Source organism: Gobio gobio (genome assembly GCF_949357685.1).
Source record: "Gobio gobio genome assembly, chromosome: 4".
Taxonomy (NCBI): Eukaryota; Metazoa; Chordata; class Actinopteri; order Cypriniformes; family Gobionidae; genus Gobio; species Gobio gobio.
Window position 1 is genome coordinate 69,310,806 of NC_137100.1, and position 21,172 is coordinate 69,331,977.

Genomic DNA, 21,172 nt, shown 5'->3' on the forward strand with positions numbered 1-21,172 from the left:
GATTGGTCAGTGCATTCATGCAGAAAACATGTCAACAGAAACCTTTAATAATGGGACTGTTTCATGCTGTTTTGAGCAGGAGAGAAGCTGAGGGTTCTGGGATACAATCACAATGGCGAGTGGTGCGAGGCTCAGACGAAGAACGGGCAGGGCTGGGTGCCCAGCAACTACATCACGCCAGTCAACAGCCTGGAGAAGCACAGCTGGTACCACGGGCCGGTTTCCCGCAACGCGGCGGAGTATCTGCTGAGCAGCGGCATCAACGGCAGCTTCCTGGTGCGGGAGAGCGAGAGCAGCCCTGGGCAGAGGTCCATCTCCCTGCGCTACGAGGGCCGCGTTTACCACTACCGCATCAACACCGCCTCCGACGCCAAGGTGAGGGGGGCATGGGCGAGGGCATGGGCGAGGGCATAGGCGAGGGCATGGGCAGAGGTCCATCTCCCTGCGCTACGAGGGCCGCGTTTACCACTACCGCATCAACACCGCCTCCGACGCCAAGGTGAGGGGGCATGGGCGAGGGCATAGGCGAGGGCATGGGCGAGGGCATAGGCGAGGGCATGGGCAGAGGTCCATCTCCCTGCGCTACGAGGGCCGCGTTTACCACTACCGCATCAACACCGCCTCCGACGCCAAGGTGAGGGGGGCATGGGCGAGGGCATGGGCGAGGGCATGAGCGAGGGCATAGGCGAGGGCATGAGCGAGGGCATAGGCGAGGGCATGGGCAGAGGTCCATCTCCCTGCGCTACGAGGGCCGCGTTTACCACTACCGCATCAACACCGCCTCCGACGCCAAGGTGAGGGGGGCATGGGCGAGGGCATGGGCGAGGGCATGAGCGAGGGCATAGGCGAGGGCATGGGCAGAGGTCCATCTCCCTGCGCTACGAGGGCCGCGTTTACCACTACCGCATCAACACCGCCTCCGACGCCAAGGAGAGGGGGGCATGGGCGAGGGCATGGGCGAGGGCTTAGGCGAGGGCATGGGCGGAGGGCATGGGCGAGGGCATGGGCGACGGCATGGGCGAGGGCATGGGCGAGGGCATGAGCGAGGGCATGGGCGAGGGCATGGGCGAGGGCATGGGCGAGGGCATGAGCGAGGGCATGGGCGAGGGCATAGGCGAGGGCATGGGCAGAGGTCCATCTCCCTGCGCTACGAGGGCCGCGTTTACCACTACCGCATCAACACCGCCTCCGACGCCAAGGTGAGGGGGGCATGGGCGAGGGCATGGGCGAGGGCATGAGCGAGGGCATAGGCGAGGGCATGGGCAGAGGTCCATCTCCCTGGGCTACGAGGGCCGCGTTTACCACTACCGCATCAACACCGCCTCCGACGCCAAGGTGAGGGGGCATGGGCGAGGGCATAGGCGAGGGCATGGGCGAGGGCATAGGCGAGGGCATGGGCAGAGGTCCATCTCCCTGCGCTACGAGGGCCGCGTTTACCACTACCGCATCAACACCGCCTCCGACGCCAAGGTGAGGGGGGCATGGGCGAGGGCATGGGCGAGGGCATGAGCGAGGGCATAGGCGAGGGCATGGGCAGAGGTCCATCTCCCTGCGCTACGAGGGCCGCGTTTACCACTACCGCATCAACACCGCCTCCGACGCCAAGGTGAGGGGGGCATGGGCGAGGGCATGGGCGAGGGCATGGGCGGAGGGCATGGGCGAGGGCGAGGGCATGGGCGACGGCATGGGCGAGGGCATGGGCGAGGGCATGAGCGAGGGCATGGGCGAGGGCATGGGCGAGGGCATGGGCGAGGGCATGGGCGAGGGCATAGGCGAGGGCATGGGCAGAGGTCCATCTCCCTGCGCTACGAGGGCCGCGTTTACCACTACCGCATCAACACCGCCTCCGACGCCAAGGTGAGGGGGGCATGGGCGAGGGCATGGGCGAGGGCATGAGCGAGGGCATAGGCGAGGGCATGGGCAGAGGTCCATCTCCCTGCGCTACGAGGGCCGCGTTTACCACTACCGCATCAACACCGCCTCCGACGCCAAGGTGAGGGGGCATGGGCGAGGGCATAGGCGAGGGCATGGGCGAGGGCATAGGCGAGGGCATGGGCAGAGGTCCATCTCCCTGCGCTACGAGGGCCGCGTTTACCACTACCGCATCAACACCGCCTCCGACGCCAAGGTGAGGGGGCATGGGCGAGGGCATGGGCGAGGGCATGAGCGAGGGCATAGGCGAGGGCATGGGCAGAGGTCCATCTCCCTGGGCTACGAGGGCCGCGTTTACCACTACCGCATCAACACCGCCTCCGACGCCAAGGTGAGGGGGCATGGGCGAGGGCATAGGCGAGGGCATGGGCGAGGGCATAGGCGAGGGCATGGGCAGAGGTCCATCTCCCTGCGCTACGAGGGCCGCGTTTACCACTACCGCATCAACACCGCCTCCGACGCCAAGGTGAGGGGGGCATGGGCGAGGGCATGGGCGAGGGCATGAGCGAGGGCATAGGCGAGGGCATGGGCAGAGGTCCATCTCCCTGCGCTACGAGGGCCGCGTTTACCACTACCGCATCAACACCGCCTCCGACGCCAAGGTGAGGGGGGCATGGGCGAGGGCATGGGCGAGGGCATAGGCGAGGGCATGGGCGGAGGGCATGGGCGAGGGCGAGGGCATGGGCGACGGCATGGGCGAGGGCATGGGCGAGGGCATGAGCGAGGGCATGGGCGAGGGCATGGGCGAGGGCATAGGCGAGGGCATGGGCAGAGGTCCATCTCCCTGCGCTACGAGGGCCGCGTTTACCACTACCGCATCAACACCGCCTCCGACGCCAAGGTGAGGGGGGCATGGGCGAGGGCATGGGCGAGGGCATGAGCGAGGGCATAGGCGAGGGCATGGGCAGAGGTCCATCTCCCTGCGCTACGAGGGCCGCGTTTACCACTACCGCATCAACACCGCCTCCGACGCCAAGGTGAGGGGGCATGGGCGAGGGCATAGGCGAGGGCATGGGCGAGGGCATAGGCGAGGGCATGGGCAGAGGTCCATCTCCCTGCGCTACGAGGGCCGCGTTTACCACTACCGCATCAACACCGCCTCCGACGCCAAGGTGAGGGGGCATGGGCGAGGGCATGGGCGAGGGCATGGGCAGAGGTCCATCTCCCTGCGCTACGAGGGCCGCGTTTACCACTACCGCATCAACACCGCCTCCGACGCCAAGGTGAGGGGGCATGGGCGAGGGCATGGGCGAGGGCATGGGCGGAGGGCATGGGCGAGGGCATGAGCGAGGGCATAGGCGAGGGCATGGGCAGAGGTCCATCTCCCTGCGCTACGAGGGCCGCGTTTACCACTACCGCATCAACACCGCCTCCGACGCCAAGGTGAGGGGGGCATGGGCGAGGGCATGGGCGAAAGCATGGGCGAGGGCATAGGCGAGGGCATGGGCGAGGGCATAGGCGAGGGCATGGGCGAGGGCATAGGCGAGGGCATGGGCGAGGGCATGAGCGAGGGCATGAGCGAGGGCATGGGCGAGGGCATGGGCGAGGGCATGAGCGAGGGCATGGGCGAGGGCATGGGCAGAGGTCCATCTCCCTGCGCTACGAGGGCCGCGTTTACCACTACCGCATCAACACTGCCTCCGACGCCAAGGTGAGGGGGGCATGGGCGAGGGCATGGGCGAAAGCATGGGCGAGGGCATAGGCGAGGGCATGGGCGAGGGCATAGGCGAGGGCATGGGCGGAGGGCATAGGCGAGGGCATGGGCGACGGCATGGGCGAGGGCATGGGCGAGGGCATGGGCGGAGGGCATAGGCGAGGGCATGGGCGGAGGGCATGGGCGAGGGCATGGGCGAGGGCATGGGCGAGGGCATGGGCGAGGGCATGAGCGAGGGCATGGGCGAGGGCATGGGCGAGGGCATGGGCGAGGGCATGGGCGAGGGCATGGGCGAGGGCATAGGCGAGGGCATGGGCAGAGGTCCATCTCCCTGCGCTACGAGGGCCGCGTTTACCACTACCGCATCAACACCGCCTCCGACGCCAAGGTGAGGGGGGCATGGGCGAGGGCATGGGCGAGGGCATGGGCGAGGGCATGGGCGACGGCATGGGCGAGGGCATGGGCGAGGGCATGAGCGAGGGCATGGGCGAGGGCATAGGCGAGGGCATAGGCGAGGGCATGGACGAGGGCATAGGCGAGGGCATAGGCGAGGGCATGGATGAGGGCATAGGCGAGGGCATGGACGAGGGCATAGGCGAGGGCATGGGCGAGGGCATGGGCGAGGGCATGGACGAGGGCATAGGCGAGGGCATGGACGAGGGCATAGGCGAGGGCATAGGCGAGGGCATAGGCGAGGGCATAGGCGAGGGCATGGGCGAGGGCATGGGCGAGGGCATAGGCGAGGGCATAGGCGAGGGCATAGGCGAGGGCATAGGCGAGGGGGGTATGGGCGAGTTTACCAAAACCTATATCTCTGATTCAGAACATCGTAGAGACATGGGGGTTGGTTTATATCATTAATACTAACAAGCAGTATCATCATTGGATGCTGCCAAGCCACTCCATAGCAACCAAACAGAGTACCCTAGCAACCGTTTACCAAAACCTATATCTCTGATTCAGAACATCGTAGAGACATGGGGGTTGGTTTATATCATTCATACTAACACGCAGTATCATCATTGGATGCTGCCAAGCCACTCCATAGCAACCAAACAGAGTACCCTAGCAACCGTTTACCAAGACCTATATCTCTTATTCAGAACATCGTAGAGACATGGGGGTTGGTTTATATCATTCATACTAACACGCAGTATCATCATTGGATGCTGCCAAGCCACTCCATAGCAACCAAACAGAGTACCCTAGCAACCGTTTACCAAGACCTATATCTCTTATTCAGAACATCGTAGAGACATGGGGGTAGGTTTATATCATTCATTATGACAAGCAGTATCATCATTGGATACTGCCAAGCCACTCCATAGCAAACAAACAGAGTACCCTAGCAACCATTTAGCAAGACCTATATCTCTGCCTCAGAACATCTTAGAGACATGGGGGTAGGTTTATATCAAGCAGCTAATAAGTAGTGATATTCAAACCGTATAGGCACACCCTAGCAACCATTTACAGTACCCTAGCAACCTTACAAACACATGAATAAGCCATATCTCAGCCCCAGAACATCCTGCAGACATGTTGCTTGGCTTTTTTGCATCCCAGTAGCATCCGGGTGGCGAGTTTTGCCACGGCAAGCACCACTCACATTTTCTTCAGGAAATGTACATTCTAGTATTGAGTTATCGTCTCGTTTTCGTCAGTGAAAAAAGGCTGTTGATGAAAATTATGACAAATTATTCGTCAACGAAATTAACACTGACACGCACACACGCAATCACATACACACACACTCACACACGCACTCACTCACACACACTCACATACGCACGCACACACACACACACATGTTTGTTTTTGTGAAATGTGAGGACTTTCCATAGGCGTAATGGTTTTTATACCGTACAAACCGTATTTTCTATCCCCTTACACTGTCCCTAAACCTACCCATCACACACACACACACACACACTCACTCTCTCCTCTCTCCTCAGCTGTACGTGTCTTCAGAGAGCTGCTTCAACACACACACTCACACACACACACTCACACACACTCACTCTCTCCTCTCTCCTCAGCTGTATGTGTCTTCAGAGAGCCGCTTCAACACACACACTCACACACACACACTCACTCACTCACTCACTCACTCACTCACTCACTCACTCACTCACTCACTCACACACACACACACACACACACACACACACACACACACACACACACACACACACACACACACACACACACACACACACACACACACACACACACACACACACACACATGCACACACTCACTCACTCTCTCCTCTCTCCTGTCTCCTCAGCTGTATGTGTCTTCAGAGAGCCGCTTCAACACTCTGGCAGAGCTGGTCCATCATCACTCCACGGTGGCCGACGGCCTCATCACGACGCTGCATTATCCAGCGCCCAAGCGCAACAAGCCCACCATCTACGGCGTGTCCCCCAACTACGACAAGTGGGAGATGGAGCGCACCGACATCACCATGAAGCACAAGCTGGGCGGAGGCCAGTATGGAGAAGTGTATGAGGGCGTCTGGAAGAAGTACAGCCTGACTGTGGCCGTCAAAACACTAAAGGTCAGGGGTGGGCGTTCGCTTCATGACCCTGTGGTGGAGTTTAATCATTCTTTTGAGGTCGACGTCTAATTTGACGAGCTTCTACTGGGACGGATCAGTGTGTTTCACAATTAGGGTTGGGGATCGTTTGGGTTTTTTATGATAATGGTCCCAAAACCAGACTTTTATTTTGTGCCTCAGAGAATCGGATCTGTCGGATTTACATCACGTCAATTCATCCTCAACTATAACTATACAGTTAAAGGGATAGTTCACCCAAAAATTAAAATTAGCCCATAATTTACTCACCCTCAGCTCATCTGAGGTGTGTGACATTCTTCTCTCAGACCAATAAAATCTGAGTTATATTACAAAAGTCCAGGCTAATCCAAGCATTAGAATTTGATTCATAGTTGCTTTATATTTGAAGTCGATAAAAAGTGCATCTATCCGTCATATAACTGCTCCACAGACTACAGTTCTCGCTCAGAAATTTGACGTGATTAGGATTGATTGTCTTGATATAGTCAGTTTATGACAACAAACTGATTTTAAGCATGTGTGTGTGTGTGTGTGTGTGAGATAGAGAATCACAAGAGTCCAGAAATCAGTCCACAGATGGGCTTAATTTATCCCTATTCTTCAACCTCATTGAGGTTTCAGACCACCAGGGTGCTCCAGAAAAACATATTATATTTATTTTCACTTTATTTAAGTTAATGGGTGTGGCAAAAGTGCTTCAATTACATATAGGCATAACACCGTAACTTCAGCACGGCAACAATCGTTAACGTTGGTAAAACAAAGGCAGAGTGCCTTAACTCAAGCGTAAGTGCAGCGGAACAAAGCTAAAACACTGCAACTGATGTTAAAGGGATAGTTCACCCAAAAACAAAAATGTGATGTTTTTCTGCTTACCCCTAAGGCATCCAAGATGTAGGCGTCTTCGTTTCTTCAGTGGAACACAAATGAAGATTTAACTCAACCGTTGCTGTGTCACTCATATAATGCTTGTCAATGGGGTCTAATTCTATTAGAGTAAAAAAAACATGGACAGACAACTTTAAATTAAACTCGTGACGACACATTGATGTGTTAAGACACGAAACGATCGGTTTCTGAGAGAAACCCAACGGTATTTATGCAAATATATCCCCTCATATCTCCAGACTGCCATCACTTCCTGTGAGTGAGGTCAAAATAGCGTCAATGTGTCGTCACGAGTTTAATTTGAAGTTGTCTGTCCATGTTTTTTTTACTCTAATAGAATTAGACCCCATTGACAAGCATTATATGAGTGACACACAGCAACGGTTGAGTTAAATCTTCATTTGTGTTCTACTGAAGAAACAAACACACCTACATCTTGGATGCCTTAGGGGTAAGCAGAAAAACATCACATTTTCATTTTTTTGTGTGAACTATCCCCTTAAGGGTTTCTGCCTTTGCTTTCCCTCTGCTTTTGGAAGTTACGGCAAAAACAACAACCTATTTTTTGCAGAAATAACAAAATTGACTCAAGATATTATTTTCCACATGATAAAACTGATGTCCATTGTTCCAAAAATGGCAATAACTCATTGAAGTTAAGGTCTTTTGCCTTTGCATGGCAGTAGAGCAGGCTCCTGATTGGTTAACGGGGTGCGAATATCCGCTAAAGTTCAGATTTTTCAATCACGCGTCAAACGCTCAATTCACGGCGCGACTTAACGCTTCATTCGCATCGGGTGTGAACGCACCATAAGGCCGTACGATTTATTAAAACCGCTTAAACCCATAGTGCTGTTGTGATTTCACAAAGGCTGCGATTCAGTTAAATACATGTATGCGACGGCGAGATGCAACAAATCAATCAAAAACCACAGCCAATCAGAACGGCGTGTGGGCGGGCTCTCGCAGCACCAGAGATTAATCCTGAGCACTCATAAGGAAACGGATCAGTACATAATGAAATGCACAAATATTACACCATTTAAACAGTACTTAAATACAGACTGATGTATATACTAGTACTACATAGAATATACTAGTTTGTTCACAGTTTGAACGGTCTGGTTTCCATTTGTTTAATTTCAAGATCTGAGGTGAATTTGTTGCTTTTAGTACGACTACGTTACAAAGCTGAGCACTAAATGATAGTCAAAGTCACGCTTTTAACATTAAATAAAGCACACAAACACTGCCTGAGATGATGTGTTGTGTCCAGGGCTTAAAAACGAAAAAATAGAGACCGTTTCTAAAGTAGAGTCATCGCGGCGGGTTAGGACAAAAACTCTCATTAACACAGAAAAGACGGCTTTAATCGCGTGTAGTTTGGACACGGAGTAACGTTGATCTGGGAACACAGTGTGTGTGGTTTCATCAGACGTGTGAGGTAAACCGTTTATAACCCGACGCCAACACTGCAGAATACGCCCATGTTTCTAAATATACAAACTGATTTCAAAATAAAAGTCTAAATGTTTGGCTGATATTAAACCAGGATTTGATCTGCAGTGTAATGTAGGAACATCAATGATAATGTATATTATATTATGTATTTTAACTCTGTTCTATAAAACCATAAGATTACTTGCGTTTGATACTTTATTTGAACCAAATATGATGTATTTTAGCGTTTTGACCCATCAGAACAGAGGGTTCTCCAGTTCAACTGTTTCTCTCCTCTTGTGCAGGAAGACACGATGGAAGTGGAAGAGTTTTTAAAAGAAGCTGCAGTCATGAAAGAAATTAAACACCCGAACCTGGTGCAGCTGTTAGGTGAGTCTTTCCTCACTGATCCTGAAACACACAAACTTCCCGGAAATAAACAGAGACTCCCGAGCGGACCGGAGTCGAATGCTTTGACAAGTTGATGAAGCATTTTGTCAAAAGGTTGATCCATTCTGGATTTTTGTGAGTCGACCTTGACTTTGTGAGTTGATGGAACTGACTGCACGACTCCTTTTAAATCAACACAGAATAAGAATTATATAGCATTATTCTCTTATTTACCACTTTAGAGCCATGACATAAGTAGGTGGAAAACGAAAGGCCCTGATATACCTGTCCCTCCAGGATTTGTGATTTTTGCGATCAAAATGGCTGATTTTGTGGTGGTAATTTCCACGAAAAATTTGCAATGCTTTTTTTTTAATAATCAGGATAATACATTTACCATATTATGCACAATAGTGGATGGAACTGACTGCACGACTCCTTTGACTTTAAATCAACACACAATAAGAATTATATAACATTATTCTCTTATGAACACTTTTAGTGTGGCTGCCCACTATAACCAGTAGAGCAGTGGTTCTCAACCTGTTTTCAGCCAAGTTCCCCTTAACCAGCGCAAAGCATTTTTGGTTGAAAAACAAAGACTTAAAACAGAGCTCTGTGCCATCAGTGTCTGATTTATTAAACTTTGGGACAGATAAACACGTACAAAATTCAAACATTTGAAAAAAAGAAACCATTTCGAACATTTTAAATGATAATAATTAGGGCTGTCAGAAGATTAATCGCGATTAATCGCATCCAAAATAAAAGTTTTTGTTTACATAATATAATGTGTGTGTACTCTGTTAATTATTATTTATATATAAATACACACACATTCATGTATATATTTAAGACATATTTGCATGTAAATACTGTATATAAATTTCTATAATATATATAAATATAAATGTTTTATATATAAAAATAATATTTTTTTCTTAAATATATACATGCTTGTGTGTCTATTTATATATGCTGCGTCCCAATTCGCCTACTTATACTACGAATTAAAAGTATGTACTCTTTTTGTGAAGAAAAAGCACATACATTTGAGTGTGTAGCAGAAGAGTATGCAAGCGTTGGCACTACTTTATCATCTTTAACCCTCTGGGGCTCTTCAGTCATTTCTGACCAGAACATTTTCTGTTTTGAAATTTTAAAAATCGCAGCTTCATCGGAATGATATGAAACTTGGTGACTTTTCTAGCATTAGGGATGTAAACACACAAAAAAATCCAGTCATGTCGAGGTCATGTCGAGGTCATGTCGAGGTCATGTCGAGGTCATGTCGAGGTCATGTCGAGGTCATGTCGAGGTCATGTCGAGGTCATGTCGAGGTCATGTCGAGGTCATGTCGAGGTCATGTCGAGGTCATGTCGAGGTCATGTAGAGGTCATGTAAGGGTCTATGATTGGTGTTCAGGAGACATGTGGTGATTCTGCTGCTTCTCTTCGCCAGGCGTCTGCACACGGGAGCCTCCCTTCTACATCATCACAGAGTTCATGACCCATGGGAACCTGCTGGATTACCTGCGCGAGTGCAATCGGCAGGAGGTCAGTGCTGTGGTGCTGCTCTACATGGCCACTCAGATCTCCTCCGCCATGGAGTACCTGGAGAAGAAGAACTTCATCCACAGGTGAGACACACACCTGCCTCATTCACTCAAACAGGAGAGGTAACCTGAACACTCATCTGGGAGAGAAAGAGATGCACTGCTGAAAATGCTTCTCTTACTGAGTATTTTTGTCTTGTTTTCAGTCCAAATATCTAAAAAAATCTTACATTAAGAAGCATTTACTAGATAAATAAGAAAAATAATCTGCCAATGGGTTAAGCAAAATAATCTTAATTCAAACAGAAAACAATATTATTTTTCTTACCCCATTGGCAGATTATTTTGCTTATTTTAAGCAAAAGCTCCCTTCATTTTGAGTTATTTTCCGCCAAAACAAGACAAAAACTTTTACTTGTCTAGTAAATGCTTCTTAATGTAAGATTTTTTAGATATTTGCACTGAAAACAAGACAAAAATACAAAGTAAGAAAAGCATTTTTTGCAGTGTAATGGATCAACCAATCAGCTGTTAGATTTAAGAACACAATTTCTGAATTAGACGCATTAACGGATGAGCGATATCAAGTAGGGCTGGGCGATGTACCCTCAAAATTATATCATGATATTTCAAGAATATTTGCGATAATGATATTTATGATGATAAAGATATTAACCTACATTTCTGAAAAATTACCTAGGTTACAGGTAGTGTTACTACGGTTACAGGTAGTGTTACTACGGTTACAGTCAGTGTTACCTCGGTTACAGGTAGTGTTACCTCGTTTACAGGTAGTGTTACCTCAGTTACAGGTAGTGTTACTACGGTTACAGTCAGTGTTACCTCGGTTACAGGTAGTGTTACCTCGGTTACAGGTAGTGTTACTACGGTTACAGTCAGTGTTACCTCGGTTACAGGTAGTGTTACCTCGGTTACAGGTAGTGTTACTACGGTTACAGTCAGTGTTACCTCGGTTACAGGTAGTGTTACCTCGGTTACAGGTAGTGTTACTACGGTTACAGTCAGTGTTACCTCGGTTACAGGTAGTGTTACCTCGGTTACAGTCAGTGTTACCTCGGTTATAGGTAGTGTTACCTCGGTTACAGGTAGTGTTACCACGGTTACAGGTAGTGTTACCTCGGTTACAGTCAGTGTTACCACAGTTATAGGTAGTGTTACCTCGGTTACAGGTAGTGTTACCTCGGTTACAGTCAGTGTTACCACGGTTACAGGTAGTGTTACCTCGGTTACAGTCAGTGTTACCACGGTTATAGGTAGTGTTACCTCGGTTACAGGTAGTGTTACCTCAGTTATAGGTAGTGTTACCACGGTTACAGTCAGTGTTACCTCGGTTATAGGTAGTGTTACCTCGGTTACCGGTAGTGTTACCTCGGTTACAGGAAGTGTTACCTCGGTTACAGGTAGTGTTACTACGGTTACAGTCAGTGTTACCACGGTTACAGTCAGTGTTACCTCGGTTACCGGTAGTGTTACCACGGTTACAGTCAGTGTTACCTCGGTTACAGGTAGTGTTACCTCGGTTACAGGTAGTGTTACCTCGGTTACAGGTAGTGTTACTACGGTTACAGGTAGTGTTACCTCGGTTACAGGTAGTGTTACTACGGTTACAGGTAGTGTTACCTCGGTTACAGGTAGTGTTACCTCGGTTATAGGTAGTGTTACCTCGGTTACCGGTAGTGTTACCACGGTTACAGTCAGTGTTACCTCGGTTACCGGTAGTGTTACCACGGTTACAGTCAGTGTTACCTCGGTTATAGGTAGTGTTACCACGGTTACAGTCAGTGTTACCTCGGTTATAGGTAGTGTTACCTCGGTTACAGGTAGTGTTACTACGGTTACAGGTAGTGTTACCTTGGTTATAGGTAGTGTTACCTCGGTTACAGGTAGTGTTACCACGGTTACCGGTAGTGTTACCACAGTTACAGGTAGTGTTACAGGTAGTGATACCTCGGTTACCGGTAGTGTTACCACGGTTACAGTCAGTGTTACCACAGTTACAGGTAGTGTTACCACGGTTACAGGTAGTGTTACAGGTAGTGATACCTCGGTTACCGGTAGTGTTACCACGGTTACAGTCAGTGTTACCACAGTTACAGGTAGTGTTACCTCGGTTACAGGTAGTGTTACCTCGGTTACAGGTAGTGTTACCACAGTTACAGGTAGTGTTACCACAGTTACAGGTAGTGTTACAGGTAGTGATACCTCGGTTACCGGTAGTGTTACCACGGTTACAGTCAGTGTTACCACAGTTACAGGTAGTGTTACCTCGGTTACAGGTAGTGTTACCTCGGTTACAGGTAGTGTTACCTCGGTTACACTTAATGTTACCACGGTTACAGTCAGTGTTACCACGGTTACCGGGAGTGTTACTTCGGTTACAGGTAGTGTTACCCTGATGAATGTTGGTGAATTGTTGTTTGTGAAGTATTTTTATTGGATGGGCTCAGTGTTTCTCCTGATTTGCACGTTAGTGTTTTTGATTAAGTCAACTGACTTTAAACTAAATCAAATCACAGAGAGATTCGTAGCTCGTAACGGAGAGGAGACCTCTGCACCGAACACTTCTCATTGGCTGTTTAGTGGTCATGTGATCGAGACACTCAGCATATAAACACATGTTCAGAGTCAGAGCTCGCGAGTTGCGCTGTTTTGTTCCGCTTTAATGTTTCCCTGGCCTGAAGTCTAGAACTGCCACCTTGCGTTGACATCGGGAAACTGCACGATTTGTAAATTATGTATGACGGGCCACATATAATATATTTTAATAGACACGCTGCAGGCCGTTTGAAATTCATCCCTGGGCCGCATTTGACCCGCGGGCCGGATTTTGGACACCCCTGGAATAGAGCTACTCAAATCATCTGGTGGAATTGTTTTTATACAGAAAAACGAAATATCGCAATGTAAATTTTTCCAATATCGTGCAGCCCTAGTGCAATTTTTGCTGGACAGTTTCCCTGTCACATGATGCCAGGATTATCTGTGCACAAATAATGAGTTACAGCACCAGGGGTCTGTTCTTCGTACCTCGCTTAATACATCTAATATGATTTGACAGATCCCAGATCTTTTAATCGTGATTACTGATCTCTGGCTAATTTGGTTCTTCAGACGAATTTGCGGATTGGATTAAAATATCTGGATTAAATGATCACAGATCACAGCGCGTTCTTGTGTTCCCTGAAGAGGGCAGATGCATCGATACTCGAAACCACGATCAGCAATGCAGCGATTGGCTGGCGTCAAGACAGCAACGTCATGACATCATATAATTAAAAAAGCCACCTGGCAAAAAAACTTGACAAATTATACAATAAAAACCCCACGAATTTCTGGACCTTTATAAGGAAAGCCAAACCACCAAACCAACATAAAAGTTATGATAGATAAATGATAAATGTTTTTTGTTTTTTTAACATGATTACCAATTAATTATATTCACGATTTTATACAGTATTTGTACACCCTTTACATTTTTATTTAAATGTTGTAATTTAATTTTTAATTCAATTTGGAGCAGATTTGTAACGTGACAGTATTAAAGTTTCTTAAGGGTCAAATTCTCTGCATCTCTTGCGCTGCATCAAGCCATCCCATAATATCTGTCATCACTTAAATTAATGCACGGCTCAGATTAACTGTACAACATGTGTGTAAACATCCAATAAAATTATAAAGTCATTATTCCATCACAAATAAATCGCTCAATCAAGTGGCTGTGTCTATATTATTATAAACAACATTATAATATTATATACATTCTCATATACATATAGCCTACAATATAACATTTTTATATTATTATTATTATTTAAAATGATTATTATTGCCCCTGGTTCAGTAATGAACTCTTGTTATAAAGTAGCAGTGGCTGGGACAGATTTTAAGTATCACCTCAAGATGCGTCTAATCCTGTTTACATGAAATAAGCCGCTCGAGCAGGTTTAAGCTTACGGACCTGTTACTATGACAACAAGTCCAGGATGAGCTTCGAAGAACCAAACAATCCGAGATCATGCCAAATCGTCAACAATCAAATCCAGCTAACTGAGTTAGCGACGTACGAAGAACGGGCCCCAGGTTAGTGACATTCTTCTTCTTGTTTCAGGGATCTAGCTGCCCGTAACTGCTTAGTTGGGGAAAACCACTTGGTTAAAGTGGCAGATTTTGGGCTGAGTCGCCTGATGACGGGAGACACATACACAGCCCATGCAGGAGCCAAGTTTCCCATCAAATGGACCGCACCGGAGAGTCTGGCCTATAACAAATTCTCCATCAAGTCTGATGTGTGGGGTAAGCCCAAACCAATGAAGTCTCTGCACACGGTCAGATGCTGTTGTGTCTCACTGACATTCTTGCTTGAACTCTTCAGCGTTTGGAGTCCTGCTGTGGGAGATTGCCACCTATGGGATGTCTCCATATCCTGGAATTGACTTGTCCCAAGTTTACGAGCTGCTAGAGAAAGATTACCGCATGGACAGACCCGAGGGATGCCCGGAGAAAGTCTATGAGCTCATGAGGGCCTGTAAGCAGCAGATCAATTAAGAAAAGACTCCAATGTGATTAAACTGTGTTAAAGTGCCCCATTATGCTGTTTTAACATTTCCTAATTTAGTTTTAAAGGTCAAAATACAGTTTAATTTCCTCGTAATATACATGATTCTCAAACAACTCGATGGAGGAATCAGTCTCTCAGTTTAATTGAGACAATAACTGTTATACAAGGTGCACTTTCATACACTAGCTTTGTTACACACTGCATAAAACATCCATAACGGGCCACTTTAATACAGCTACAGGTCTCAAGTTTGCCCTTTGGACTGATTTGAGTGCTTGTGTCTTTAGGTTGGAGATGGAATCCAGCAGAGCGACCTTCTTTTGCTGAAACCCACCAGGCGTTTGAGACCATGTTTCAAGAGTCCAGTATCTCTGACGGTATGACTCTATCTCTGGAGCTATAGAGTGTAGGGATGCACTGATATCATTTCTTGTGGCTGATACCGATACCGAATTAAACAAACAATTATTGGCCGATATTTGTAAATTGCCCTCTTATTTTAAATTTTGTCATTTAAAATAGTGTTTTTAAAGTAGGGCTGTCAAAAGATTAATCGCGATTAATCGCATCCAAAATAATAGTTTGTGTTTACATAATATATGTGTGTGTACTCTGTTAATTATTATTTATATATAAATACACACACAAGCATGTATATATTTAAGAAAAAAATATTATTTTTATATATAAAACATTTATATTTATATATATTATAGATTATATAAATGTATATACAGGATATACAAGCAAATATTTCTTAAATATATACATGAATGTGTGTGTATTTATATATAAATAATAATTAACAGAGTACACACACATATATTATGTAAACACAAACTTTTATTTTAGATGCGATTAATCGCGATTAATCTTTTAACAGCCCTATTTTAAAGTAAAAAAAAAACATTATTAACTTATAGCCTACTAGCTAGTTTATTGCTGCATTATCAAATAATTTCTAATGAACATACTTTTAACATTCACCAGGCCAACATAAATATTATATATACATATACACACACAACAGAAAATATGCAATACACAGTGCTTTTTAAGTAGGTTTAATGTTAAATAACACTCCATATTCTTCACTGTATAAATTAAATGCATATATTATTATTACATTTAGACGTAGCTCGTCTGTACAACATTAATCCTGTCACAATTATTTTGTGAAACTGAACTTTTATTTTGACGGGTTGGTGTGTGCTTCGAGTTCCTGTGTGTGTGTTTTGATATGACGATAGATTTTGTCGAATAAAACGGAAAAATGCTCATGAAGTGACTGGAGATGCATTCGTGTCTCATATTGAGGTGGCAGAGGCTGAAAAACACAGCGAGTTTCTGTGTGTGTGTGTGTGTGTGTGTGTGTGTGTGTGTGTGAGAGAGAAAGAGGTAACGTTAGGCTAAATGAAACCGTGCGTCTCCTTTTATTCATAGAGACAGAGAAACAGGCAGGATTCATATTTTTAGTCTTTTTAGGGCTTAATATTCACAGACACTAGTATATATCGCTGCTGATTTAAGTGACTGGCCGGTTTATTTATTCATCAAAACATTCCGTGCCGTTCCGCATTATGCAGTAAATGTTGTTTTTATGACTGGATTCTGTCTGCGTTGTCCACATAGCGGAAATGATTCCTTATGAGAGTTTAGTCAAGAGTAGTGAGCGATTAATTTTTTTGTTTGTTGGTCTTTTGTTGTTTGATAAACATTAAAACACAGACGCAGCGCAGCGCAGCAGGAATCTTACATATAATCGTGGATTAGCAGACATTACACAGCTCAGTGCCTTCACCCAGTTCAGTAATAAACCATCGGTGTGTTATATCGGCCTCTCATGATATAGCCCATATGCCGACGGTTGTAAATTGATCAAAAATCGGCCGATAAATGTCAGTGCATCCCTAATAGAGAGATTTCCGTGTACCTTTCTTGTGGCTCATTTTCAATCTTCATTGGTTGCAGAGGTGGAGAAAGAGCTGGGGAAGAAAGGAAAGAAGCTGACCCTGGGTCCAATACAGCAGGCTCCAGAACTGCCCACTAAGACCAGGACACTGCGGAGACACATGGACAGCCGGGACGGGGACAGCCCGGGTAAGACATGCTCTGTTAAAGGATTAGCTCACTTTTAAATAAACTTTTGCTGATAGTTTCCTCACCCCCATGTCATCCAAGATGTCCATGTCTGTCTTTCTGCAGTCGAAAAGAAATTAAAGGGTTCAAAAATGTAAATTGTGTCATTAATGACTGAGCCTCATGTGGTTGGACACCCGTCAGACCTCCGTTCATCTTCAGACACAAATGAAGATATTTTAGTGTAAATATGATGCTCTGAAAGGCCTCCATTGGCTCAACTTTACACTCTCAAGACCCTTAAAAGACACTAAAGACTAAAGTTACAAAGTCCATCTCACTACAGCGGCTCTACAATAACTTTATGAAGGTGAGAATAGTTTCTGTGCGCAAAAAAACCCTAAATAACGACTTATATAGTGATGACGATTTCAAAAGACGGCCTCATGAAGCTTCGAAGCGTTTTGAATCAGTGAGTTGACTCAGCGGTTCAGAGCGTTATGAATCAGTGAGTCGATTCAGCGGTTCAGAGCGTTATGAATCAGTGAGCCGAATCATGATTCGGATCGCGTGTCAAACCGCCAAACTGCTGAAATTTGGCGATTCAAACCGCTGAATCGACTCACTGATTCATAACGCTCCAAACTGCTGAATCGACTCACTGATTCATAACGCTCCAAACTGCTGAATCGACTCACTGATTCATAACGCTCTGAACCGCTGAATCGACTCACTGATTCATAACGCTTTGAAGCTTCATGATGCCGTGTTTTGAAATCGTCATCACTATATAAGTCGTTATTTAGGGTTTTTTTGCGCACAGAAACTATTCTCGTCTTCATAAAGTTATTGTAGAGCCGCTGTAGTGAGATGGACTTTGTAACTTTAGTCTTTAGTGTCTTTTAAGGGTCTTGAGTGTAAAGTTGAGCCAATGGAGGCCTTTCAGAGCATCAGATTTACACTAAAATATCTTCATTTGTGTCTGAAGATGAACGGAGGTCTGACGGGTGTCCAACCACATGAGGCTCAGTCATTAATGACACAATTTACAGTTTTGGGTGAACTAACCCTTTAAGGTTTTGGATGAAAACATTCCAGGGTTTTTCTCCATATAATGGACTTCAATGGGCTCCAAACGGTTCAAATGACAGTTTCAGTGCAGCTTTAAACGACCCCAGATGATGAATAAGGGTCTGATCTAGCCAAACCATCAGCTTCTGAGAGAAACCCAGCAGTATTTATGCTATTATTTTACCTCTTATCAGACGAGCGTGATCATCTCTGAGCTCAGCCATAACTTCCGCTAAGTGAGGTCAAAATACGAGTGTGGTCATAGATATATCGATCGTAGATGCCTCATTCGACTGATCCGTGCAGGCGCTAATGAGGCATCTACGTATACATCTATGACTGTATTTTGACCTCACTTGCCGGAAGTTATGGCGGAGCTCAGAGATGATCACGCTCGTCTGATAATAGCATAAACACTGCTGGGTTTCTCTCAGAAGCTGATGGTTTGGCTAGATCAGACCCTTATTCATCATCTGGTGTCGTTTAAAGCTGCACTGGAACTACCATTTGGAGCCCATTGAAGTCCATTATATGGAGAAAAACCCTGAACTGTTTTCATTAATTTCTTTTCGACTGCAGAAAGACAGACATGGACATCTCGGATGACATGCGGGTGAGTAACTATCAGCGAAAGTGTATCTACAGTGAGCTAATCCCTCAAGGTGCTCTTCTGTGCTGTGTGTGGTTGTACTGATGAGGTCGAACCCTTGCAGACGCAGCTGAAGCGGAGGCGGTCGGGCTCCCGATGATCCCCAGGCCTCTCCTTGACAGCAACTTGAACGAAGACGATCGGCTCTTGACTAAAGATAAAGAAAAGTTCCGAATGAATCCCTTCAGTTACATCAAGAAAAAGAAGAGGACGGCCCCGGCCCCCCCGAAACGCAGCAGCTCGTTCGGGAAGATGGACGGGCACCTGGACCGCAGGGGACCGGGGCCCGACTGCAGAGAGGACGAGGCCTTGCTCAGCATTGACCCTTCCAAACTGCTTGGGACTAACAGTAGCGCAGGAGTCACTAATGGAGCTCCGGTGTATCCCGGTCAGCTCTTCCCGTCTCATTCGAGGAAAAAGGGCACAACGTCGGGCGCTGGAGGGAAACTCGCCACAACTCCGCCAGCAGAGGAAGACACAATGTCCAACTCCAAGCGCTTCCTGAGGTCTTCTTCCGCCTCGAGTATGCCCCCGGGATCCGATCGCTCCGAGTGGAAGTCCGTCACTCTCCCGCGGGATATGCAGTCGTCTCACTTTAACTCGGGCACCATTGGCGGCAAGCCGGCTCTGCCACGCAAAAAAGCAGATTGCATGCCACGTGGCGGCACTCTTACTCCGCCACCACGCCTTCCCAAGAAAACCGACGATCCGTCGGACGACGTCTTCAAGGACTCGGAGTCTAGCTCTTTGACAAGCTCCAAAACGAGTGCCTTGCAAGCCGAGCTCTTCAAACCCAATGTGTTTCCTCCTTCTGAGGAAAGCAGATCTCGTCGGGTTAAGCAAACTTCGGACATCTCTGGACAAAGAGAGAAGGGGAAGTTCGCGAAACCGAAACCTGCTCCTCCTCCGCCTCCGATGACCGGCAAATCTGGGAAGACTTCGAGAAGCCCAACTTTCGATGTTTCTTCGGATACCAAAGATCCCAAGAGCCCTCCTAGTCCCGGCTCCACAGAACCAGCCAGAGCTTCCCAAGAAAGCGGGAAGAAATTGCCGAAAAACCCCTCGAAAGGGCCGAAGACAAGCGCTCAGCTCCCGGGAATGGCGATCGGAGACTCGGGATCGAACTTCATTCCCCTTATCACGAGTCGCCGATCTTTACGGAAAACACGCCAGCCTTCGGAGAGACTCTCCAACTCCTGCATCACGCGCGAGATGGTTCTGGAGAACACGGAGCTCCTGAGGGCCGCCATTGGCCGGATCTCGGAGCAGACCGGGAGCCACAGCGCCGTGTTGGAAGCCGGGAAGAACCTGTCCAAGTTCTGCGTGAGCTACGTCGAGTCCATCCAGCAGATGCGCAACAAGTTTGCGTTTCGAGAAGCCATTAATAAGTTGGAGAACAGCCTGCGCGAGCTGCAGATCTGCCCCGCCGCCACTGGGGGCGCCAACACGCCTCAAGACTTTTCAAAACTGCTTTCCTCCGTCAAGGAGATCAGTGACATCGTTCAGAGGTAGCGGAGAAGAGCGCGCTTGGGAAACGAAACACACGGGCTTCGCGATCCGGAGTCGTGTTGCTGAGCTCAAACACTGGGGAAGCGGCGATATATCGCTTTAGCATCGATATCGGGATGAGCCATATCAAGGAGGGCTGGGCGATGACCCTCAAAATTATATCATGTCGCCTTTCTCGCATTTTCCTTGAATGATTAGCTCACTTTTAAATAAACTTTCGCTGATAGTTACTCACCCCCATGTCATCCGAGATCTTTCTGCAGTTGAAAAGAAGTTTAAGGAAAACATTCCAGGGTTTTTCTCCATATAATGGACTTCAATGGGCTCCAAATGGTTCAAATGACAGTTTCAGTGCAGCTTTAAATGATGAATAAGGGTCTGATCTAGCGGAACCATCAGCTTCTGAGAGAAACCCAGCAGTATTTATGCTATTATTTTACCTCTTATCAGACGAGCGTGATCATCTCTGAGCTCAGCCATAACTTCCGGAGAGTGAGGTCAAAATACGAGTGTGGTCATAGATATATCGATCATAGATGCCTCATTCTACTGATCCGTGCAGGCGCTAATGAGGCATCTACACTGCAAAAAATGCTTTTCTTACTTAGTATTTTTGTCTTGTTTTCAGTCCAAATATCTAAAAAAATGTACATTAAGAAGCATTTACTAGACTGGAAAATAGCTAAAAATTAAGGAAGTTTTTTTGGTTAAAATTAGCAAAAAAATCTGACAATGGGGTAAGCAAAATAATCTTGTTTTCTGTTTAAATTAAGAATATTTTGCTGACCCCATTGTCAGATTTTTTTGCTAATTTTAAGCAAAAACTTCCTTAATTTTTAGTT

The 21,172-nt window shown here is 47.2% G+C and overlaps 1 protein-coding gene across 1 annotated transcript in view; it reads left to right on the forward strand.

The window, feature by feature from the left end:
* abl1 (c-abl oncogene 1, non-receptor tyrosine kinase) overlaps positions 1-20,469 on the forward strand; it is a gene marked incomplete at its 5' end in the record, with an annotated part of 90,587 nt that extends 70,118 nt beyond the window's left edge. Inside the window, 9 exons of the mRNA XM_079815308.1 lie at positions 80-375; positions 5,877-6,149; positions 8,804-8,888; positions 10,350-10,527; positions 14,573-14,757; positions 14,837-14,989; positions 15,310-15,399; positions 16,994-17,122; positions 18,886-20,469. Of these exons, the coding sequence (XP_079671434.1) occupies positions 80-375; positions 5,877-6,149; positions 8,804-8,888; positions 10,350-10,527; positions 14,573-14,757; positions 14,837-14,989; positions 15,310-15,399; positions 16,994-17,122; positions 18,886-20,333 (2,837 nt within the window). The 3' untranslated portion in view covers positions 20,334-20,469. The remainder of the gene's footprint in view (positions 1-79; positions 376-5,876; positions 6,150-8,803; positions 8,889-10,349; positions 10,528-14,572; positions 14,758-14,836; positions 14,990-15,309; positions 15,400-16,993; positions 17,123-18,885) is intronic.
* Positions 20,470-21,172: the final 703 nt, after the last annotated feature.